The 25,026-nt window shown below is 50.1% G+C and overlaps 1 protein-coding gene across 5 annotated transcripts in view; it reads right to left on the reverse strand.

The window, feature by feature from the left end:
- Positions 1 to 25,026, reverse strand: part of LOC147111350 (netrin-4-like) — a 52,420-nt gene that overhangs the window by 17,869 nt on the left and 9,525 nt on the right. For 3 of the 5 annotated variants that reach the window (XM_086002146.1, XM_086002145.1, XM_086002150.1), the window contains exons 3-5: positions 20,210 to 20,485; positions 6,805 to 6,931; positions 5,070 to 5,258 (exon numbers count right to left, since the gene is read on the reverse strand). In XM_086002146.1, coding sequence (XP_085858272.1) covers positions 5,070 to 5,258; positions 6,805 to 6,931; positions 20,210 to 20,485 — 592 coding nt within the window. The remainder of the gene's footprint in view (positions 1 to 5,069; positions 5,259 to 6,804; positions 6,932 to 20,209; positions 20,486 to 25,026) is intronic. The other 2 variants (XM_086002148.1, XM_086002149.1) reach the window with 2 other exon arrangements.

Raw genomic sequence — 25,026 nt, forward strand, 5'->3', positions numbered from 1 at the left:
ACCCCCCGCGAGATCTCTGCGCTCCTCCAATTCTGGCCTCGTGAGCATCTCCGATTTTAATCGCTCCACCTTTGGCGGCCGTGCCTTCGGCTGCCTGGGCCCCGAGCTCTGGAAATACATTCATAAACCTCTCCGCCTCTCCCCTCCTTGAAGACGCTCCTTAAAACCGACCTCTTTGACCAAGCTTTTGGTCACCTGTCCTAATATCTCCTTATGTGGCTCGCTGTCAAATTTTGTCTGATGATAACAACAACAACAACGACAAGTTGCATTTATATAGCACCTTTAACATAGTAAAATGCCCCAAGGTGCTTCGTAGAGCGATTATCAAACAAAAGTTGCTCCTGTGGCAGGCCTGGGATGTTTTATTTCATTAAAGCCACTTTATTGAATGCTAATTGTGGTACAGTTTTGGTCACCACTTTACAGATAGGAAATTGCAGGTAGTGAGAGGATACAGAACAGAGCAAGCAGATTGACTGAGGGGACGGAGCGATTGGACAGTGAGGAGCGATTATGTAAATTATCGTTCTTTCTTTTGGGAGGTGGGGTTGAGGTAAATAGTGAGAAAGAACATGCATTTCTCCAGCGCCTTTCACCACCTCAGGATGTCCCAAAGCGCTTTACAGCCAATGAAGTACTTTTGAAGTGTGGTCACTGTTGTAATGTAGGAAACATGGCAGCCAATTCACGCACAGCAAGCTCCCACAAACAGCAATGTGATAATGACCAGATCATCTGTTTTAGTGATGTTGATTGAGGGATAAATATTGGACCCAGGACACCGTGGAGAACTCCCCTGCTCTTCTTCGAAATAGCACCTGTGGAATATTTTGTATCCAACTGGGAGAGCAGATGGGCCCTCGCTTTAATGCTTCATCCGAAAGACGGCACCTCTGACAGTGCGGCGCTCCCTCAGTACTGCCCCTCTGACAGTGCGGCGCTCCCTCAGTACTGCCCCTCCGACAGTGCGGCGCTCCCTCAGTACTGCACTGTAGTGTCAGCCTAGATTGTGTACTCAGGTCCCTGGAGTGAACCCACGACCTTCTGACTCAGACGACAGAGAGACAGAGAGACAGACAGACAGAGCTACCCACTGAGCCACAGCTGAGAAGGTGGGTAGCTGGGGCTGAGATCAGTGAGAAGAGTGGCTCCAAATGTCAGTCCAAAGATGTGCAGGTTAGGTTGATTGGCTATGATAAATTGACCCTTAGTGTTAGGGGGATTAAATACGTGGGGTTACGGGGATAGGGTGGGATATGTGTTGGTGTAGGGGTTACGGGGATCGGGTGGGATATGTGTCGGTGCAGGCTCGATGGGCCGAAATGGCCTCTATCTGCACTGTGGCGTTTCTGTGAGTTTCTGTGAGAAATTTCCTTTGCACCCTCTGTGACGCACGGTGCTTTGCGAATAAGAGGTGCGATTTTCCAGTGGGGAGTCATGGGCACCGGCCATTGGTATGGGGACAGTGCTTCACTCAATTTTCCTTCTCAATGGACCGGCTTCCTCCAAAACGGGCACAAATTGAGAAACGGTTCTCACACAACCTTCCAGATGTGGAGCTACTCTCAACGAGTTAGAAAAAAACCTTATTTTAACTTTAGAACAAAATCCCTTTCTCATTTGGAGTTTTTTCTCCCATGGAGCAGAAATTCAAACTATAAAACTTTATTGTGACAGTTTTATGAAGCTGTTGCACATGTGAACTATTAATATCTCTTTACTGAAAGCTCGGGACACGCTATGTCACTGAGCACAACACGCAGCATTCTGCAAACCATCGGCATTCCACTCATCTCATCTTGCCTCCAGCCATTTCTCTCAATCTGGAACCCAGGAGAAGTGTTTAAAGACAGAGAGAGAGAGAGAGAGAGAGAGACACACAGAGAGAGAGACACAGACAGAGAGAGAGAGAGAGACAGACAGACAGACAGAGAGAGAGACAGACAGACAGAGAGCCCTATATGCAATAAAAAGAAAATTCTACAACATCCAAATCCCAATCAAAATCTGGCTAAAAATATTTGACAGCGTAATCCTGCCGATTGCGCTGTACGGTAGTGAAGTATGGGGCCCGCTCAATCACCATAGCTACACTAAATGGGAAAAACACACAATAGAAGCCCTACATGCAGAATTTTGCCGAAGCATCCTTCGCACCCAAAGGAAAACACCAACAAATGCATGTAGAGCCGAACTAGGCAGATACCCACTGATAATAAACATCCAAAAACGAGCACTAAACTTCCTAAATCACCTCAAATCTAGCTCCCCAGACACCCTTCATTTTAAAGCCTTCCAGACCCAAGAGCTAAACCCAGAAAAGAGTCCCCTGAGTCAGCTGCTACTGAAACTAAGTACTCCTACTCAGCCGGACCCTGACCAGTCCCAGGCCAACACTGCCGTCCAAACACCAATCCGAGTGAACCAAATCATTAAACAAAGCAAAGAAACCTACCTGGAACATTGGAACAAAATAACCAAAAGCCAAAGCAGATTAGAATGTTACCGGGCCCTAAAAAGAGAATATAAACTGGCAGACTATCTCTCGACCATCAGAGACACAAAACAGAGACAGACCCTCACCAGGTACAGACTAAGCGACCACCAACTGGCAATTGAAAAAGGAAGATACAAGAAATCCTGGCAGCCTAGAGAGAATAGAATATGTGATCAATGTCTGGCCGGCGAGGTTGAGACAGAGATGCATTTCCTCCTAAAATGCGAAAAATTCAACACATCAAGAAACATATTATTTGACAAGCTCAGCCAAACAACCCCAGATTTCAAGGAATTGGATGACCTGTCAAAATTAAGATTAGTCCTGGGAGAAGGAGACAGACCATACCTTGGTGCCAAATATGTAACAACATGTCACAACCTGAGGACTGTTTAAAATTAATACTGAATGTACCCACTGATGTACAAAGACTGTTTAAATTAATATTGTTTAAAGTAATATTGTATGTACCCAACGAAGGTCAGAATTGTTTGACACCTACAGAATGTTGGAAAACTGTACTTTTTGTTATGTAAGCTTTGGCAATATGGTTCCCTGTAAACTTTCATGCCAATAAAGCATTTGAATTGAATTGAATTGAATTGAATTGAGAGACAGAGAGAGAGAGAGAGACAGACAGACAGACAGAGAGAGAGACAGAGAGAGACAGGAGAGAGAGAGAGAGACAGAGAGAGAGAGACAGAGAGACAGACAGACAGAGAGAGAGACAGACAGACAGAGAGAGACAGAGAGAGAGACAGACAGACAGAGCGAGAGACAGAGAGAGAGAGAGAGAGAGAGACAGAGAGAGAGACAGAGAGAGAGAGACAGAGAGAGAGAGAGAGACAGAGACAGAGAGAGAGAGAGAGACAGAGAGAGAGAGACAGAGAGAGAGAGACAGAGAGAGAGAGAGAGAGACAGAGAGACAGAGACAGAGACAGAGACAGAAACAGAGACAGAGACAGAGACAGAAACAGAGACAGACAGAGAGAGCTGGAACAATGAAAACCAGGATCTCGTATCCAACAGTCAAAGCACCAATTGCCGTTTGCGGAAGAGAGTTCCAAACTTCTACCACCCTTTGTGTGTAGAAATGTTTCCGAATTTCACTCCTGAAAGGTCTGGCTCTAATTTTTAGACGATGCCCCTAGTCCTAGACTCCCCAACCAGCATAAATAGTCTCTCTCTCTCTACCCTATCTGTTCCCCTTAATATCTTGTCAACGTCGATTAGATCACCCCTTAACCTTCTAAATTCCAGGGAAGCTGACACTCCCAGTGTAGCAGTGAGGGAGCGCTGCACTTTTGAATGAGACGTTAAACCGAGGTCCGGTCTGCCCTCACAGGCGGATGTAAAAGCTCCCATGGCCACTATTCGAAGAGGAGCAGGGAAGTTCTCCCCGGTGTCCAGGGGCCAATATTAATCCTTCATTCAACATCACTAAAAAGCAGATTATCTGGTCATTTATCACATTGCTGTTAGTGGGATCTTGCTGTGCGCAATTTGACTGCTGTGTTTCCTACATTACAACAGTGACTACACTTCAAAAAGTGCTTCATTGGCTGTGAAGCCCCTCAGTACTGCACTGGGAGCGGGGGTCTGTGAAGCCCCTCAATAGTGCACTGGGAGCAGGGGGTCTGTGAAGCCCCTCAGTACTGCACAGGGAGCGGGGGTCTGTGAAGCCCCTCAGTACTGCACTGGGAGCGGGGGTCTGTGAAGCCCCTCAGTACTGCACTGGGAGCGGGGGTCTGTGAAGCCCCTCAGTACTGCACTGGGAGCGGGGGTCTGTGAAGCCCCTCAGTACTGCAGTGGGAGCGGGGGTCTGTGAAGCCCCTCAGTACTGCACTGGGAGCGGGGGTCTGTGAAGCCCCTCAGTACTGCACTGGGAGCGGGGGTCTGTGAAGCCCCTCAGTACTGCAGTGGGAGCGGGGGTCTGTGAAGACCCTCAGTACTGCACTGGGAGCAGGGGTCTGTGAAGCCCCTCAGTACTGCAGTGGGAGCGGGGGTCTGTGAAGCCCCTCAGTAGTGCACTGGGAGCGGGGGTCTGTGAAGCCCCTCAGTACTGCACTGGGAGCAGGGGTCTGTGAAGCCCCTCAGTACTGCAGTGGGAGCGGGGGTCTGTGAAGCCCCTCAGTAGTGCACTGGGAGCGGGGGTCTGTGAAGCCCCTCAGTACTGCACTGGGAGCGGGGGTCTGTGAAGCCCCTCAGTACTGCACTGGGAGCGGGGGTCTAGATTTTTGTGCTCAAATCGCAGGCGTGGGACTTGAACCCGTGACCTTCTGACTCAGGCGAGAGAGCGAGCGAGCTACTCACTGAGCCAGGGCCGACCACGGACCGAGCATTGACCGGCCGTTTGGAAGATTACTCACTGACATGAATCAACAGAGCGGCCTGTGGGTGGCGCTGTCCAGGGAGAGTATAAATACTCGGGCACGGGCCCAGCTTGCGCAGGACATTCTTAACAGGAACCAGTGAAGGACACAACTAGACCTCCATGTTGTAAAACAGTTGATTAAAGCTTTGTTTAACGCTTAGACCGAGGGCCTAGTAGTTTTCTTACGCCACTCACGTTTGCAGGTGTTCGGGGCCGATAGCGACTTCTCGCGGTCTCGGTAATAGCCGGGTTTGCACCGCTGGCAGCGACGACCCTCCGTGTGGTGCTGGCAGGACTGGCAGATTCCTCCGCTGCGTCTGCCCGATGCCAACCAGGCCCTGGGGTCAAAGTGGCAGCTCTCCGCGTGACCGTGGCAGTGGCATTCTGTCAGCGGAGGAATGCAGTCTCGTTATCCACCACCTTTCCGAGTTAGAAACCTCCCCCAGTCTTCACCCAACCCCCGCCCCGAGGGAGCGGAGGCCAAGCGAGATACGGTGTCACTAGCGCCAGCTTCCAGCCCAAGACGTGATGTTAGACAACACCGCGGGGCTATTCCATGATGGAGGTCATCGTAGCAGAGTCCAATCGTACCCTCACGTGACGGCTAACATGCCCTTTGAACCAGGGGTCACTGGAAGCGATCATGTGCGGAGAGCCCACGGGTTAGATACAGAGTAAAGCTCCCTCTACACTGTCCCATCAAACACTCCCAGGGCAGGTACAGCACGGGTTAGATACAGAGTAAAGCTCCCTCTACACTGTCCCATCAAACTCTCCCAGGGCAGGTACAGCACGGGTTAGATACAGAGTAAAGCTCCCTCTACACTGCCCATCAAACACTCCCAGGGCAGGTACAGCACAGGTTAGATACAGAGTAAAGCTCCCTCTACACTGTCCCATCAAGCACTCCCAGGGCAGGTACAGCACGGGTTAGATGCAGAGTAAAGCTCCCTCTACACTGTCCCATCAAACACTCCCAGGGCAGGTACAGCAGGGGTTAGATACAGAGTAAAGCTCCCTCTACACTATCCCATCAAACACTCCCAGGGCAGGTACAGCACGGGTTAGATACAGAGTAAAGCTCCCTCTACACAGTCCCATCAAACACTCCCAGGGCAGGCACAGCAGGGGTTAGATACAGAGTAAAGCTCCCTCTACACTGTCCCATCAGACACTCCCAGGGCAGGTACAGCACGGGTTAGATACAGAGTAAAGCTCCCTCTACACTGTCCCATCAAACACTCCCAGGGCAGGTACAGCACGGGTTAGATACAGAGTAAAGCTCCCTCTACACTGTCCCATCAAACACTCCCAGGGCAGGTACAGCACGGGTTAGATACAGAGTAAAGCTCCCTCTACACTGTCCCATCAAACACTCCCGGGGCAGGTACAGCACGGGTTAGATACAGAGTAAAGCTCCCTCTACACTGTCCCATCAAACACTCCCAGGGCAGGTACAGCACAGGTTAGATACAGAGTAAAGCTCCCTCTACACTGTCCCATCAAACACTCCCAGGGCAGGTACAGCACGGGTTAGATACAGAGTAAAGCTCCCTCTACACTGTCCCATCAAACACTCCCGGGGCAGGTACAGCACGGGTTAGATACAGAGTAAAGCTCCCTCTACACTGTCCCATCAAACACTCCCAGGGCAGGTACAGCACAGGTTAGATACAGAGTAAAGCTCCCTCTACACTGTCCCATCAAACACTCCCAGGGCAGGTACAGCACAGGTTAGATACAGAGTAAAGCTCCCTCTACACTGTTCCAATCTCCGCAGCAACTTTCTTAGTGACCTCTCTGAAAAATTGTCTGGTTGACGGAACGTTCGGCCGTCAGACCACTCCAAGCTCAGTTGACCTCGAGAACACAATCTATCTGGAGAATTGAGGCGTCATATTAATTGTGAAATGAAACAAAGGTCTCTTACTTTCACACTGATTCGGTGCCCCTGTCTTTCCATCCCCCGGCTGCCATGGCTGGTCATTGTAGAGGGGTGCGCACCTTTCACAGTGGTCCCCCGCTGTGTTATGCCTGCAGACACACTTCCCGTGGACCTAAACAAGAGCAGATAAGAGACACGGTAATTGGACCCTAAGGGAAAAGTCACGCTGTTCCATCAAAGCTTTCTGTTTCTACATTAAAAATGTTACCGGGCCAGAATCTGCTGCCCAAATTACAGCGAGTTTAATAGTGCTCACCATTATTAACATGTCAATCATCCAGCAACTTATGGCGAGGAAGAGGTACCCCGTGCATTGTGAATAGCCACAGGTTGCTGGATGATTTACGCCGCTCCAACGTTAACTCACTCTCAACCTCCCCGTGACCTTCAGGGAATTGCTGCATTTGCACAATAATTACCCATTACTCACGGCAGAAAGGGAATTTAACAGCGCAAGTAACTTTTTAATTAGATTCACATTCCTGAAATGCCACCCTACCTCTCCGGCCCAGAAAGTGAACAATTGAAACTGTCATTCCCACAGGTAGTAAATTGTTGTTTGAGATAACATTTTTTTCTTACTTTTTCTTTGTCTCTTTTTCTCTCTCTCTCTCTGAATCCAGTCTTTCTTTCCCTCTCTTTATTTCTCTTCCTGTACCTGATTTGACTTTAATTCGATAGCAAAGCTGTCTTTTACGCTGCCAGCGCATTTCACACTTCATCTAGAGCCATTGTCTGTTTCTTTACCTGTCCTATTACCATCTCGTCTCACCTTGAATATCTCTTAATGTCTCTTCTTTCATCCCCTCCCCCATTTCCCAGCCCCCAAACTGCCCTTTGTTTCATTTCCTGCCTTTTTTTCCTCAGTTCTGACGAAGGGTCTTCGACCTGAAACGTTGACTCTATTTCTCTCTCCACGGATGTTGCCCCCTGGCCTGCTGAGTTTTTCCAGCGTTTTCTGTTGTTATTTTGACTTTAATTCACCCGATTTCCTGCGCTGCTGTTTTTCGGTTTCTTTCTCAATCCTTAAATCTCACTGGTTAAGGAGATGGACTGCTGGTCCCGTCATTCACCGAGGACCCAGATGCCCCGCTGCCTTCACCGCACCATTATCAGCTCACTCTCCCAGCGAGTTACCGCTGCAGGGTGAAGGGAGAAGCAGCCCGGGATGCCCCACTCCAGCAAGATATGGGCCATTCATTTTTTAAGTGATGACGAATTCCCCAGCGTGCTGGAACCTCAAAAACTGATTCAACGAAAGCTGCAACAGATGTGGGCTCCTGCACTTCACCTCACATTGAAGTAACAATCTTTTTTTTTTATTTGCACATTCTCGCTGGCAAGGCCAGCGTTTATTGCCCATCCCTAATTGCCCTTGAGAAGGTGGTGGTGGGTTGCCTTCTACAACTGAGTGTCTCGCTCGGCCATTTCAGAGAACAGTTAAGAGTCAACCACATTGCTGTGGGTCTGGAGTCGCATATCGGCCAGACCGGGTAAGGACGGCAGATTTCCTTCACTAAAGGGACATCAGTGAACCAGATTGGGTTTTTAAGACAATCCGGTTACCATTACTGGGCTTTGAACTCGTGTCTCCGGATCATTAGTCCAGGCCATTGGATTACTGGTCCAGTAACATAACCACTATGTTATCGTAGCCCCGTAGTGGTTTTGATGCAACTGAGTGTCTCGCTCGGCCACTTCAGAGAACAGTTAAGAGTCAACCGCGTTAGTGTAGGACTGGTGCAGCAGGCGGTTAAGAAGGCAAATGGTACGTTGGCCTTCGTAGCGAGAAGGTTTGAGTACAGGAACAAGGATGTCTTGCTGCAGTTGTACAGGGTCTTGGTGAGACCACATCTTGAGTATTGTGTGCAGTTTTGTTCGGCTTATCCGAGGAAGGATGTTCTTGCCATGGAAGGAGTTCAGCGAAGATTCACCAGACTGATACCTGGGATGGCAGGAATGACGTATGAGGAGAGATTGGGTCGATTGGGCTTGTACTCGCTGGAGTTTAGAAGAATGAGAGGGGATCTCATTGAAACTTATAAAATTCTGACAGGACTGGAGAGACTAGATGCAGGAAGGATGTTCCCGATGGTCGGGGAGTCCAGAACCAGGGGTCATAGTCTAAGAATAAGGGGTAAGCCATTTAGGACAGAAATGAGGAGGAATTTCTTCACCCAGAGAGTGGTGAACCTGTGGAATTCTCTACCACAGAAGGCAGTACAGGCCAATACATCTATATATATATAAAGCGGCTCTTCTGTCTGTCTGTCCCGATGTCTGTCTGTCTGTCTGTCCGTTCTCTATACGTTTGAAAGTTACAGAGCGTACCGACGCGCGCGTCGCCTCAAAAGAAAGCTTGCGATTCCGGACCGGTCATAGGCGTATTTACGTTTCGGCCGGACAAAAACCGCGCCCGCGGTATCCGAAAAACGTTCAGCCTTCCGCTCATTAGCATCTCATTAGCGACCGTGTGACGTCGAGGTCGACCAATCGGACGGCGGGTTCCTTCCTACAGTTGAGTGTCGAGTGACTCGACGATTGACCAATCCTACGCTTCGGTGACCTGACCGGTCGACCAATCAGTGCGTGTGTAGGCGGGCCTTATCCTTCTGAACTGAGGTGAGTGGCCGCCATCTTGATTTTTCACGATTTTTTCCCCACACTTTCAGTGTGTTAGGGAAGTAAGGTAAATATTTGAATTATGTGTTAGGGAATTAATTAACAATTTATTTGAGTTTTATATTGTGTTTAGCACCCCCCCCTCCTCCTCACCCTCGCGCAGGGGGGACTCGGGGCCTGAAGCTCAAAAAATTTCTCTCTCTCTCTTTCTTCCCTCTCTCTCCTTCTCCTCTTCCCTCTCTCTCCTTCTCCTCTTCCCTCTCTCCTCTTCCCTCTCTCTCCTTCTCCTCTTCCCTCTCTGTCTCTCTCTACTTCCCCCTCTCAGGTTTCACGGTAGCGCGGGCGGGCCGCCCGAAGTTTCCCGCTCGCTAACGGCCGCCAAGCCGCCCTTGCCTGCTCCCCGCGGGCCGCCTCGCGCCACCCGCACTGACCACGCATGCGCCGCCCGCACTGACCGCGCATGCACCGCCCGCCCGCAGTGGCCGTCCATCAGCCGCGCCATACGCGGGGGACCTCAGCTCCGGTCCGTCCCGGCCTCAGAACCGGACCTCAGGCGCTAGGCAGGGGGAGGGGCCGGAGAGAGGGACAGAGGGGAGTGGGGGAGCGGAGGGGGTGGGCGAGGGTGGGGGAGGGGAGGGAGGGAGGGAGATGGGGGAGGGGAGGGAGGGAGACAGGGGAGGGGAGGGAGGGAGAGGAGGGGACGGGAGGGAGAGGAGGGGAGGGAGAGAGGGGAAGGGAGGGAGGGATAGGACAGGGAGAGGACATGACAGGGAGAGGGGGGACACACAGGGGCAGGGAGACCAAGCGCCCCAAAATTGCCCTCGCAACGCGGGGCTCCCCAGCTAGTTAAATATATTCAAGAAGGAGTTGGATATATTTCTTAAGGGTAAAGGGATCAAGGGATATGGGGAGAAAGCAGGGACAGGGTACTGAATTTGGATGATCAACCATGATCGCATTGAATGGTGGAGCAGGCTCGTGGGGCCGAATGGCCTACTCCTGCTCCTATCTTCTATGTTTCTATGGAGTCACATGTAGGCCCAAACTAGGTAAGAACAGCAGATTTCCTAAAAGGGATGTTCGCGAACCAGTTGGGTTTTTAACGACAATCCGACAGTTTCATGGTCACTTTTACTGAAACAAGCTTTTTTAATTTCCAGGTTATTTAAACAGAGACAGGGAGGGGTGGGGGGGGGGGGTGGTGGGTGGGGTGGGGGTGGCAGGGGCGAGGCCATGGAGGGATTTGAAAAGAAGGATGAGAATTTTAAAATCGAGGTGTTGCTGGACCGGGAGCCAATGTAGGTCAGTGTAGAAATCTAGCACAGTAACCTCTGCTGGCTGTTCCCCCTCACCTGTTGGAAGGACAAGAGTCGGGTGTGTGAGAAGGCAAGGCTGGGTTTGTAGCGTGAGAGCAACCAGTTATTGCTCAGCCCCTCCCCTGCCCTCGTCAGAAGGCTCTCCGTTGCTGTCTTCCCTGGGTGCGAGTAAACGGGGAGCAGTCTCATAAATCTCACACCTGGTAACGGCAAACAGCACTGACAGGGCGTGGAGTCCGAGCTCCTTCACCTTCATCAGCTGGAGCATCCTGACTAGACGCTGCCACTCAGTGCAGGTCATTAACGCTGCGCGTCTTGCCTGGGACTGAGAAGAGAATGGGGCCAAGAATGATCAGTATGTGGGCGTGGGAGAGCTCGAGGAAACTTCTCCGCCTCTTCAAAAGGGCCGAAGGTGGAGCTCAGCTCGTCACTAGATTAGGCAGAGCCGCTCGTTAAACTGAGGGCCCCCCGAGGCTGCTTACGATTGGCCGTGTGAAATTATTTTGTCCTGCCCAGCCACCCAATCAACACATTCAGGATAGACTGAACAGGCTGGGGCTCTTTTCTCTAGAAAAGAGAAGGCTGAGGGGTGACCTGATCGAGGTCGAAGATTATGCAAGGTTTGATCGGGTAAACATATAGATGTTTCCACTTGCGGCCAAGACCAAAATGAGGGGCCATAACATTTTTTTAATGTATTTGTTTTTATGGGATGTGGGCGTCGCTGGCAAGGCCAGCATTTATTGCCCATCCCTAATTACCCTCGAGAAGGTGGTGATGAGCCACCTTCTTGAACCGCTGCAGTCCGTGTGGTGAAGGTGCTCCCACAGTGCTGTTAGGGAGGGAGTTCCAGGATTTTGACCCAGCGACAATGAAGGAACGGCCGATATATTTCCAAGTCAGGATGGTGTGTGACTTGGAGGGGAACTTGGAGGTGGTGGTGTTCCCATGCGCCTGCTGCCCTTGTCCTTCTAGGTGGAAGAGGTTGTGGGTTTGGGAGGTGCTGCCGAAGAAGCCTTGGTGAGTTGCTGCAGTGCATCTTGTAGATGGTCCACACTGCAGTCACGGTGCGCCGGTGGTGGAGGGAGTGAATGTTTAAGGTGGTGGATGGGGTGCCAATCAAGCGGGCTGCTTTGTCCTGGATGGTGTTGAGATTCTTGAGTGTTGTTGGAGCTGCACTCATCCAGGCAAGAGGAGAGTATTCCATCACACTCCTGACTTGTGCCTTGTAAATAGTCACTAATAAATCCAATAGGGAATTCAGGAGAAACTTCTTTACCCAGGGAGTGATTAAGGCAAATAGTATAGATGGCAAATAGAATTCAATCCGGATAAGTGTGAGGTAATGCATTTGGGGAGGGCTAACAAGGCAAGGGAATACACTATAAATGGTAGGACACTGAGTAGTGTAGAAGATCAGAGGGACCTTGGAGTGCATGGCCACAGATCCCTGAATGTAGCAGGACAGGTAGATAAGGTGGTTAAGATGGCATACGGGATACTTGCCTTTATTAGCCGAGGCATAGAATATAAGAGCAGTGAGGTTATACTTCAACTGTATAAAATGCTAGTTAGGCCACAGCTAGAGTACTGCGTACAGTTCTGGTCACCACATTACAGGGAGGATGTGATTGCACTAGAGAGGGTGCAGAGGAGATTTACCAGGATGTTGCCTGGGCTGGAAAATTTTAGCGATGAGGAAAGATTGGAGAGGCTGGGGTTGTTTTCTTTGGAACAGAGGAGGCTGAGGGGAGATTTAATTGAGGTGTATAAAATTATGATAGGCCTAGATAGAGTGGATAGGGAGGACCTATTTCCCTTGGCTGAGGGGTCAACAACCAGGGGGCATAGATTTAAAGTAAAAGGTAGGTTTAGAGGGGAAATTTTTTCACCCAGAGGGTGGTGGGGGTCTGGAACTCACTGCCTGAGAGGGTGGTCGAGGCAGGAACCCTCACCACATTTAAAAAGAACTTGATATGCACTCGAAGTGCCGTAACCTACAGGGCTACGGACCAAGAACTGGAAAGTGGGATTAGGCTGGAGAGCTCGTTGTCGACCGGCACGGACACGATGGGCCGAATGGCCTCCTTCTGTGCTGTCAATTTCTATGATTAGATGTATTTAAGAGGAAGCTGGATAAACACATGAGGGAGGAAGGAATAGAAGGCTATGGTGATGGGGTGAGATGAAGAGGGGTAGGAGGAGTCGTCATTCAGTAGGTAATGGGGCAGAGACATACATTAGAAAGACTCGCATTTATATAGCGCCTTTCATGACCGTGGGACCTCCCAAAGCACTTTACAGCCAATGAAGTACTTTTTGGAGTGTAGTCACTGTTGTAATGTGGGAAATGTTAGATCCGTGGTTCGGTGGATAAATAATTACACGGATGCTGTACATAAACAAACAACAGGTCTTTACTGGAGGAGGGTAATCTCTAGACTGGGGTACAGAGGCATGCGCACAGCTTATATAGCGGTGTGGTCACTGCCGGTACTACAGTATACAGGAGCTGTAAAAAGTAGTTCTGACTTAAAGCACATGCACTACAATTCCTCCCTTTTTAGATTAATACCCCCTTAATATTCAAATAACAATTACATTTTTACATGTACATTTAATAACAAAAGTCCATTTATACATTCAGTCTTTGGGGCGGCTTCCTGACCCTTTCGGGATAGCGCCTTTCCGGAGGTTCTTGTTCTTGGTGCAGAGGCGATTCTGACCCCTTTTCATCGGGTAGTTCATCGGGTTCCACTGCTACTGGGTCTGAAGTAGATGCTACCGGTATGTCGGGTTCATCCCCAGGTACTCGAGACATGGGGTTGACGCCATCCTGTGACGCTAAGATCTGATCGACATGGCGTCTCACAATGTTCTCCCCGACATCCACTGTGTACATTAATGGCCCCTGCCTTGTACATATCGTTCCGGGTTGCCACTTCTCCGTTCGATAGTCCCGGGCCAAGACTGATTGCCCTACATTGAAGCTCCTTGTCGGCTTCTCGTTGATGTGCTGGAATTGTTTGTCCTCAACATTTCTTCGCACATTTGGTCTGAGCAAGTCCAGACAAGATCTCAACCTTCGGTTAAAAGAACATCATGGCCGGGGTCTGGTTGGTAACTGCACGTGTCGCGTTTCGGTAGGCTAATAAGAAATTGTCCATCTTATGCTGTAGTGGAATTTCCTCGTCGCACATGGCCTTTATCGCCTTCTTAAAGGTTTGTACGAACCTCTCAGCCAATCCATTGGTGGCTGGATGATACGGGGCGGATGTGTAATGCCTTACCCCATTCCTTTTCATGAATTTTTGGAACTCGTCGGACACAAACTGCGGTCCATTATCAGAGCAGATCTGCTCTGGCAAGCCGTTTCTGGCAAATATGGTCCATAGGACTGCAATCGTTTTCTCTGTAGTGGTTGAAGACATCTTTATCACCTCAGGCCACTTTGAATGAGCATCCACTGCTATTAAGAACATGGAGTCCATGAATGGACCAGCGAAATCAATGTGCACCCGTTGCCATGGAGAGGAGGGCCACTCCCATGGGTGTAGAGGGGCATGTGGTGGTGCATTTTGGACCTTCTGGCATCCTAAGCAGCTCTTAGTTAGGTCTTCGATTTGTTGATCGATTCCCTAGCAAGGCTTTTCATTTTCACTCCCCCCAGATGACCTTCATGTAGCTCCTTTAGCACTCTCTCCCTTAACTTGGGTGGAATCACCACTCTGGATCCACACATCACTGTCCCCTGGCATACTGACAGCTGTTCTCTTCTGGATGAGAATGCTGGCAACAGTGAGTCGCCATGTGTTGGCCATCCCCTCACCGTCAATTCATATACCCGTGACAGCGTCGGATCATTGCGGGTCTCCTTCTCTATATCCGCGTTTGTTACTGGCAATCGTTCAATTATCGACGAATAAAATATCTCGATAGGGTCCACTGCTGGTGCTTCCTCCACCGTAGGCAGTGGCAGGCGCAATAGCCCATCAGCGTTCCCATGCTGTTTCGTGCCTTTATATTCTATTTCATATTGATTCACCCCTAGAAACAGGGACCATCTTTGTAACCGCTGTGCAGTCATTACTGGAACGCCCTTCTTAGGATTAAAGATGGAGACAAGTGGTTGGTGGTCAGTCAGCAAGGTGAACTTCTGCCCATGCAGATAATGGTTGAATTTTTTTACTCCCCATACTAGGCTGAGGGCCTCCCTGTCAATCTGGGCGTAGTTGCGCTCGGCTGAGGTTAGTGATCGAGACGCAAAGGCTACTGGCCTCTCTAACCCGTCTGGGAATTTGTGCGACAGCACCGCTCCAATGCCGTAGGGTGATGCATCACATGCCAAACGAATTGGTAGTGATGGGTTGAAATGGGCCAACACCTCTTTTGATGTGATCAATTCTTTACACTTCTGGAAAGCTCGTCTACGTTCATCATCCCACTTCCATGGTACCCCTGTTTGCAGTAGGGTGTTCAGTGGGTGTAATACCGTGGACAAATTTGTTAAGAACTTGTGGTAATAGTTTACCAGCCCGAGGAACGACCTCAGTTGTGACACATTTTCCGGTGCTGGAGCCTTGACTACTGCCTCAATCTTGTCAGGGGACTTATGTAACCCCTCTTCATCGATGACGTGGCCGCAATACGAGGTCTGTTTCTGGAGAAACTTGCACTTGTGGCGATTAGCTCGTAGCCCATACTCCTTTAATCTGGCGAGAACCTTCTCCAAGTTAGCGAGGTGATCACCGTTATTTTCGCCCGTGTCCCTGGAATCCCTTGCAGGACCTGATCCATCGCCCTTTGCCAGATAGCCGGAGCCGAGGCTACTCCAAACACCAGCCGGTTGTATTGATAGAGACCTTTATGGATGTTGATCGTAAGGTAATGTTTCGAAGCTTCTTCTACCTCCATTTGCAAGTACGCCTGGGCTAGATCAATTTTGGTGAAGCGTTTACCACCAGATAGCGAGGCGAAAATATCCTCAATTCGTGGAAGCGGATACTGCACCGTGTGAAGGACTGGGTTCACTGTCACCTTAAAATCCCCACAGATGCGGACCTTCTTTGGTTCCCCAGGCGTATTACTCAACGACCTCTTCATTACAGGAACGATGGGTGTAGCCCACTCGCTCCAGTCCACTTTGGACAGTACTCCTGAACGTTCCAACCCTTCCAGCTCTGCTTCAACCGCTGGTCTGATCGCATAAGGCACTGGTCTGGCCTTCAGAAACTTTGGGCTTGCATTTTCCTCTATTTTAATTGTTGCTGTTATTCCTTTTAGTGTTCCTAGTCCCTCCTGGAACACTTCTTTTACGTCAGTTAGCATTTTTGACAGTCGTCCAGGTGTGACGTCGTCATCCTTTTTGGCCTCAACCTTCAGTGCCTGTATGGAATGCCAATCTAATTGTATCTTCCGGATCCATTCACGTCCTAGCAGTGGTGGTCCTCCATTTGGCAATACATATATATCCATTTTAGGTATTTCCTGGCCTTTATATGTCACTTTCACCCTTATTTTTCCTTTGGGGTAGACTTTTTGCCCTGTATATGTCTTCAAGGCAATCTCTGTAGCTTTCAAGGGTATGTGTGAAAATAGCCGCTTGTAGTCTCTTTGATTTATGACTGTTAGAGCTGACCCTGTGTCCAATTCCATTTCCACTTGGACTCCGTCTATCTTGAGTGTAACCCAGATAGTCTGGTGATCCTCCATTTCGGTTACATTATGTAGTTTCAGACAACCCAGCTCCTTGCTTCCGGAGTCGGTGTCACTTTTCTGTTCGTCTGAACCACTGTCCATCACCTGGTATACCTTTTTGTACTTCTCCTGTGGAGATTTCTTACTGTTGGTTTTCTTCCCAGACCTGCAGACTCTTGCTATGTGTCCTGCTTTCCCACACTGTCTGCACACTTGGTCCTTGAACCAACAATCTTTCTGGTCATGTGTTGTTCTGCCGCAGCGCTAGCACTTCCCTGTTCCATAGGTCATTTCATTGGTGCCATATTCTTGCGGTCTCCGTTGTATCTCTGCAGCGCCCCTTGCGGCTGCTTCATGTGATACTGCCATACTGAAAGCTTTGTCCAGCGTAAGGTCCTTTTCTGATAGAAGCCGTTTCTGGGTTCCTTCACTTTGTAGCCCACACACAAACTTGTCCCTTAACGTATCTGCTAGTCCCGCTCCAAACTGGCAGTGTTTCGATAGCTTGCGCAGTTCCGTTAGGTACTCAACATTGCTTTCGTCTTTGTGTTGGTTCCTTTTATGGAACTTAAATTGTTCTGCTATCAGCAGCGGTGTGGGGTTTAAGTGGTCCTGTAGGATTTCTACTATGCTTTCAAAATTCTTGTTTACCGGCTTCTCTGGGGTTATTAGATTTCGCAGTAACCCATATGTTTTTGCACCCATGGAATTTAACAGAACCAGTGCTTTATTAGCATCTGGCACTTCATTCGCCCTGCAGTACACCTCAATACGTTCCACATATGTCGCCCAATCTTCGACTTCATTGTCGAACGTAGAGATACTGCCACTCTTCGGCATCCTTGGTTGTGCGTTAACTATCACCAATGGCGCCTCCCGCGCTTCCCCTTCTTCTCCGCTGGCACAAAATGGCATCTCCCGCGCCTTCCTTCCTACGCTCGCCCGTCTTCTCCGCTGCGGCTTCACAAAATGGCGTCTCCCGCGCTCTTCCTGCTTCTCCGCGGCTCAATGGCGCCTCCCGTGCTCTCCCTGCTTCTCCGCGGCTCAATGGCGTCTCCCCTTGCTTCGCCCCGCGGACCCTGATCAGCCCGTGATCCCTGGCTGTGCTCTGCGCGTTCTTCTCTTGATATTTGTCGACGCCGCTCAGTCTAGAACCCGGCTGTTTCTTACCCTCTCTCCGGTTTGCAGTATTTTTCCTCGATGCCGCTTGGTGTTCAACCCCCGGCTGCGCCCTGCTCTCTTCACCCTCTTTCTTACCCCGTCAACGCTGCTCGGCTCTCTCTCTCTGCCGTCGGTCGGCTCCAGCCGCCGCTGCTCGGGAAGGGTCTGCTCTGGACCCGTCATCGGTCTCTTACTGCTCGTTGTGGCTGGGGAACCAAGCCCAGCTCTCCACAACCTCCCCAGTGAAGTTGGATCTCTGCCTGACTGCTGGGCGGTTGCTCGCGGTCGACGCCCGTGTTCCTGGACTCGACTATTTTTTTTTGTTTTTTTTGTTTTATGTTGCAGGTAGATTCGCATCGACACTCGTCGCCACTGTTAGATCCGTGGTTCAGTGGATTAAATAATTACACGGATGCTGTACATAAACAAATAACAGGTCTTTACTGGAGGAGGGTAATCTCTAGACTGGGGTACAGAGGCATGCGCACAGCTTATATACCGGTGTGGTCACTGCCGGTACTACAGTATACAGGAGCTGTAAAAAGTAGTTCTGACTTAAAGCACATACACTACAGGAAACACGGCAGCTAATTTGCGCACAGCAAGCTCCCACAAACAGCAAAGTGACAGTGACCAGATAATCTGTTTTTAGTGATGTTGATTGATGGATAAATATTGGCCACAGGACACTGGGGAGAACTCCCCTGCTCTTCTTCGAAATAGTTCCGTGGGATCTTTTACATCCACCGTCTCACATCCACTGCGGAGGAGAGCTGGGACCATATATGGGTGAAGTTCGACAGGAATTAGCGAGGGATTTTTGCTTAGACAGCTCGATTCTGCCACGTCATGCTTAGTATTTGAAACATTTAAACCCATTCTCCCGCCTACTGGGCTATTTAAAGAGAGCGTTTCTCAGACTATTTATAAATGTACCCAGCTTTCTTACAATTGCATTTTTTATGTAATAGTTCAAGCTCGGATGTTGGAAGCTCCAGATTTATTTCTCATTCTAGTTCTGACTTTGTTTGGTGCTCAGTAACGTTGGTCTCTGACCTCTCGCTTGGCTTGTGTCTTACTGTGAACTTCGACCCTCCAAAAGTAGCTTCACTTTCTGATATTACAAGTGTGAGAAAATCTCAAAAAAAGGAAGACTGGAGAAGCTGGGATTGTTCTCCTTGGAGCAGAGAAGGTTAAGGGGAGATTTAATCGAGGTGTTCAAAATCATGAGGGGTTTTGATGGAGTAAATCAGGAGAAACTGTTTCCAGTGGCAGGAGGGTCGGTAACCAGAGGACACAGATTGAAGGTAATTGGCAAAAGAACCAGAGGGGAGATGAGGAGAATTTTGTTTTTATGCAGCGAGTTGTTGTGATCTGGAATGCGCTGCCTGAAAGGGCGGTGGAAGCAGATTCAATAGTAACTTTCAAAAAGGAATTGGATAAATAGCTGAAGGAGAAAATTTGCAGGGCTGTGGGGAAAGAGCAGGGGGAGTGGGACTAATTCAACTCTTTTTGCATCTGTCAGAGTGGAGAAGAGACCGAGAAATGAAAGAGAGAAAGAAAAAAAAAGATATAGACAAGAAAGACAAGAAAGGAAGAAAGAAAGGAAGAAAAGAAAGAAAGAAATATTGGCCAGGACACCGGGGAGAACTCCCCTGCTCTTCTTCGAAATACTGGCCATGGGATCTTTTACATCCACCTGAGAGGGCAGACGGGGCATCGGTTTAACGTCTCATCCGAAAGACGGCCCCTCCGACAGTGCGGCGCTCCCTCAGTACTGCCCCTCCGACAGTGCAGTGCTCCCTCAGTACTGCCCCTCCGACAGTGCAGCACTCCCTCAGTACTGACCCTCTGACAGTGCGGCGCTCCCTCAGTACTGCCCCTCCGACAGTGCAGCGCTCCCTCAGTACTGCCCCTCCGACAGTGCAGCACTCCCTCAGTACTGCCCCTCCGACAGTGCAGCACTCCCTCAGTACTGCCCCTCCGACAGTGCAGCGCTCCCTCAGTACTGCCCCTCCGACAGTGCAGCGCTCCCTCAGTACTGCCCCTCCGACAGTGCGGCACTCCCTCAGTACTGCCCCTCCGACAGTGCGGCACTCCCTCAGTACTGCCCCTCCAACAGTGCAGCGCTCCCTCAGTACTGCCCCTCCGACAGTGCAGCGCTCCCTCAGTACTGCCCCTCCGACAGTGCGGCACTCCCTCAGTACTGCCCCTCCGACAGTGCAGCACTCCCTCAGTACTGCCCCTCCGACAGTGCGGCACTCCCTCAGTACTGCCCCTCCGACAGTGCAGCGCTCCCTCAGTACTGCCCCTCCGACAGTGCGGCACTCCCTCAGTACTGCCCCTCCGACAGTGCAGCGCTCCCTCAGTACTGCCCCTCCGACAGTGCAGCGCTCCCTCAGTACTGCCCCTCCGACAGTGCGGCGCTCCCTCAGTACTGTGCTGCGAGTGTCAGCCTGGATTATGCGCTCAAGTCTCTGGAGTGGGGCTTGAACCCATGTTCTTCTGACACAGAGGTGAGAGAGCGAGCTGCCCACTGAGCCACGGCTGACACCTGCACCTTACGAGAAGGTTTCGCACTTGTCTTTACTCACCATGGTCTCCGTGCTCCTGCCCCGTCGCTCGGGCCTGTCCAATGGCTGACACTCCTCGGCGTGTCCGTTACAAAAACAGCTCCCCCGGACAATCAGGTCGTAGACTGCGTAATGGGCGAACCATTGGGGCTTCCCCAGAAGCCCCCTGTGCTGGCAGGGGCACTCCTGCTGCTTCAGCAACTGGAGCCGTAGGTTGGTGAGTTTCAGAATGTCCTGAGCTGCCGCACTATAAGGGTTTTCTATCCTGTTGGCCGGGGACAAGGCTCGGAATATCACCTGCAACACAGCGGAAAGAACCAATGAAACATGCAGCAGCTAGGAGGCCATTCGGCCCATCGTGCCGTTCCTGGCTCTTTGGTAGAGCTGTCCAGATAGTCCCACTCCCCCCTCCTCCTACCCCACAGCCCAGCAAACTTTCATTTTCAGTGACATACCCTACCCTGGCCGTGAACAGAGGGAGGCGAAACACAGAGGCAGAGAGTTAGTCAGTCAGCCAGGTTTTAGAAACAGGAAGATGCAAGATAGTCAGGTCCAGCAAAGTTTGCGAGAAGATGAAAATGCAAGAACATAGGAACAGGAGTAGACCATTCGGCCCCTCGAGCCTGTTCCTCCATTCAATAAGGTCATGGCTGACCTTCGACCTCAACTCCACTTTCTCGCCCGATCCCCATATCCCTCGATTCCCCTAGAGCCCAAAAATCCATCGATCTCAGCCTTGAATATACTCAGCATCGACCTAACTCCATCTACCCGCCTTTGGCCCATATCCCTTAATACCTTTGGTTAACAAAAAGTCTATCAATCTCCAATTTAGAATTAATTGATCTCTCATCAATTGCCGTTTACAGAAGAGAGTTCCAAACTTCTACCACCCTTTGTGTGTTGAAGTGTTTCCTAATTTCACTCCTGAAAGGTCTGGCTCTAATTTTTAGACTCTGCCCCTAGTCCTAGACTCCCCAACCAGCGGAAATAGTTTCTCTCTATCTACCCTATCTGTTCCCCTTAATATCTTGAAAACTTCGATCAGACCTTAACCGTCTAAATTTCAGGGATATAACAGTAGTTTCAGGAGAACATAGCTCGGAGTTATTCTGTCTAAATCAAGTAAGGCAACACACACATTGTTGCTGGGTTAATATCCCCCAATGAAGAGACGGTGACATATGTCCAGGTCAGGATGGAATGTGATTTGGGAGGTGATGATGCTATATTGAGCAGGGTGGGAGGAAGCCCAACCCCTCCGTATCCCATCAAATACCAATCGCCAGCGCCTCAATGGCCAATAGTGCCGCGGACTGTGACTCTGCCTCGCTCAACTATTGAACTGACCAGTTGGCCAGGGAACGGAGTTTGTGGTGGGGACCGAGGACAATGGCCCAGAAATTCGGGTCCCCACGGGCGAGTACGCGCTGGGTACTCACGCGTAGGCCCAACGAAAGTGCCGGTTTCCTGCATGCACTGCGCATGCACGGGAAACCGGAACTTCCGTTCCCTTGAAAGAAGGGGTTGACAGGTGGAACGCGTGCACCGGAGAGGCAGATCGAACTTCCGTTTTTTTTGCAGGGTTCCCTGGGAGGGTAAGTCTCCAGCAGTTACACTTTTAAAAAGCAGGCGCAAGGCTTGCTTTTAACAAGGTAAGTGGTGAATTAATTAAAATTTAAACATTTTTTCCACAGGTTTATTATTTTTAAATACTTTAAAAGGTAAGTTTATTTTTAGCCCCATTAGAAAATGTAATTAATTTTTTCAAAAATTTAAATTATTGTTTAAAATAGTTATTTCATGTAATTTATAGTTATTTTAAAAATGTGATTTAAAAAAAATTTTGAAATTTTAGTGATTTTCGGGGTTTATAGTATTTATAGGTTTGACAGCTCTTCCTGTCAAATTTATGAATGGGCATTCCCTGCTACCATTGGCTCTCCATGGCCCACGTGATCCCAGGGGATGCATTGAACTAACTGCGCCCCTGGGATACGCAAGCACTGCGCGCCGACAGCTGGAGGAGGCCCAGGATCGGAATCCCACGTGGGCCCACAGCTCAACGGCCGGCGCGCTAGGTAAGTGCAGGTCGGGGGCTTGCACCCACGGGAAGCCCCCGACCCGAATTTCTGGGCCGATGGCTTTGGTCTTCCCAATATTTGGAAAAAAAGACTTGCATTTATATAGCGCCTTTCATGACCACCGGACATCTCAAAGCGCTTTACAGCCAATGAAGTACTTTTTGAAGTGGAATCACTGTTGTAATGTGGGAAACGCGGCAGCCAATTTGCGCACAGCAAGATCCCACAAACAGCAATGTGATAATGAGCAGATAATCTGTTTTTGTTATGTTGGTAGAGGGATAAATATTGCCCCCAGGACACTGGGGAGAACTCCCCTGCTCTTCTTCGAAATAGTGGCAGTGGGAATTTTTACGTCCACCTGAGAGAGCAGACGGGGCCTCGGTTTAACGTCTCATCCGAAAGACGGCACCTCCGGCAGTGCAGCACTCCCTCAGTACTTAATTGGAGGCAGAGTAATATTGGTTCTTGATCAGGAAATCCTGACAACAGAATCGTCTCCCGATCCAGGATTAACACAGTGGAATTGTCTCCAAGTCAAGCAAACATGGATAACCGGACTGACTCGGATCCTGATCTGGCATCAGTTGCAAAGAGCTGCTCAGATAAAACAGCTTCGGGTTCCCCGGCTTCAAAGTAAATTCTCCTCAAAAAGAATATCTCACTCCCTTTCACGAGGAGTTGTACTTTTCCCTTCACTGCTTTTGTCCTGATCTCTTGATAAGAAACAAAATATTTATTTTACCCCCTCTAACCGTGTGTATCAGCGAGGCAGCGCAGACGGAATCTGATCAAAGAGTTCCAGTGCCCCCCCTTGCCGCCTGCTCCCACTCTCCCGTCCCGTCCCGTCCCTTCCTGGAATGCTCCTAACCAAAACAAGCTTGCGTGAGAGAGCCAGTGTTTGGACCACTCATCTCCCCGAGGAAGTATAAAATAACACTGAAGCAATTTATTGAAAGGCATTACACTTCCAGGGGAGTAATTGGCTTGGCTCTGATGCGACGATGTCCTTCTCTGTTGGACGCTTTCTTGTTTATTCCCAGTTCCCATTTGGTATCTTTCCATTGCTCTCTTACCACTTGGCGTTCCACTGTTGAACATTCGAAATGACTCAAGGAAGGCAGGTCCCAACTGTTCATTCTGTCGGTTAATGCGCCACATAGAAACAGGAGGAGGCCATTCAGCCCCTCGAGCCTGTTACACAGGAACAGGAGGAGGCCATTCAGCCCCTCGAGCTTGTTACACAGGAACAGGAGGAGGCCATTCAGCCCCTCGAGCCTGTTACACAGGAACAGGAGGAGGCCATTCAGCCCCTCGAGCCTGTTACACAGGAACAGGAGGAGGCCATTCAGCCCCTCGAGCTTGTTACACAGGAACAGGAGGAGGCCATTCAGCCCCTCGAGCCTGTTACACAGGAACAGGAGGAGGCCATTCAGCCCCTCGAGCCTGATACACAGGAACAGGAGGAGGCCGTTCAGCCCCTCGAGCCTGTCACGCAGGAAGAGGAGGAGGTCATTCAGCCCCTCGAGCCTGTAACACAGGAACAGGAGGAGGCCATTCAGCCCCTCCTCGAGCCTGTTCCACAATCCAATTAGATCGTGGTTGATCTGTACCTCAACTCCATTGTCCCGCCTTTGCTCCATATCCCTCGATACTGTTACCCAACAACAATCTATCAATCTCAGTCTTTACATTCCTAATTGTCCCGAGTATCCAAAGTCTTTTGGGGAAGAGTGTTCCAGATTTCTACAACACTGTGAAAATATACTTCCTGATTTTTCTCTTAAACGGCCTGGCTCTAATTTTAAGGTTCTGCCCCCTTGTTCTGGACTCCCCCCCCCCCCCCCCAACCAGAGGAAATAGTTTCTCTCTATCGACTCTATTGAATTCCTTTTAAACACCTCGATCAGATCACCCCTCAATCTTCTAAACTCAAGGGAATGCAAACCAAGTCTATGGAACATGTCCTCGTATATTAACCATTTAAGCCCAGGTATGATTCTGCTGAATGCTCCCCATCCAAGGCCAACGCATCCTTCCCGGGGTTCGGTGCCCAGAGCTGAACGCATTGGTGATTCTTCCCGTCAAGAATCAGCACCTTCAGGGAGGGAGTGGAGAATACTCTATGGATAAAGGGTTTCGCTCCCCTTAATATCAGCCAGGCTCCTGGTCCTGATCACAGGGATTCCTGATGCCCCACCATGTTCAAACATCCTGTCCTCAAAGTGTGGGCTCACAGCTTCTTGTTGTTTGGTGCCTTCAGAAAACAGTGTGAAATAGTGGAAGGATTGGCGGGCTGATTAACAATCTGACGGGCGGCGGTGTGAACGCTCCTTCCATGGCCGTGACCACCTTTATACCAGCCGATAGCGGGGTTAGTCCTATACAGGGGGAGGGCTTTATGAGCCCCCACAACCCATAGGATGAGGGAGGGCGGGGGTGTCCACTCACACCCATCGGACGCAAGGATCCCGAGCCGGAATTCGGAGTCGGAGCTCCGGTCTCCACTGGCCGGGAATGTCCGGAGTGGGGTTTGAACCCGCGACCTGCAGACTACGAGGCGGGAATGGCTACCAATGGCTCTGTCCGACACGCAGGTGCGGAATGGCCACTGGCGAAGTACTGGAGGACGGGCAGTGCCTGTGCAGTCGGTGGCTTCAAACGACAGGGGGAAGGTAGAACAAACAAACAAAAAAACAAATTTGCATTTCTCCAGCGCCTTTCACCACCTCCGCACATCCCAAAGTGCTTTTG

Source organism: Somniosus microcephalus, chromosome 11 (assembly GCF_052327205.1).
Source record: "Somniosus microcephalus isolate GS21.2 chromosome 11, FLI_Smic_1.0, whole genome shotgun sequence".
Lineage (NCBI taxonomy): Eukaryota > Metazoa > Chordata > Chondrichthyes > Squaliformes > Somniosidae > Somniosus > Somniosus microcephalus.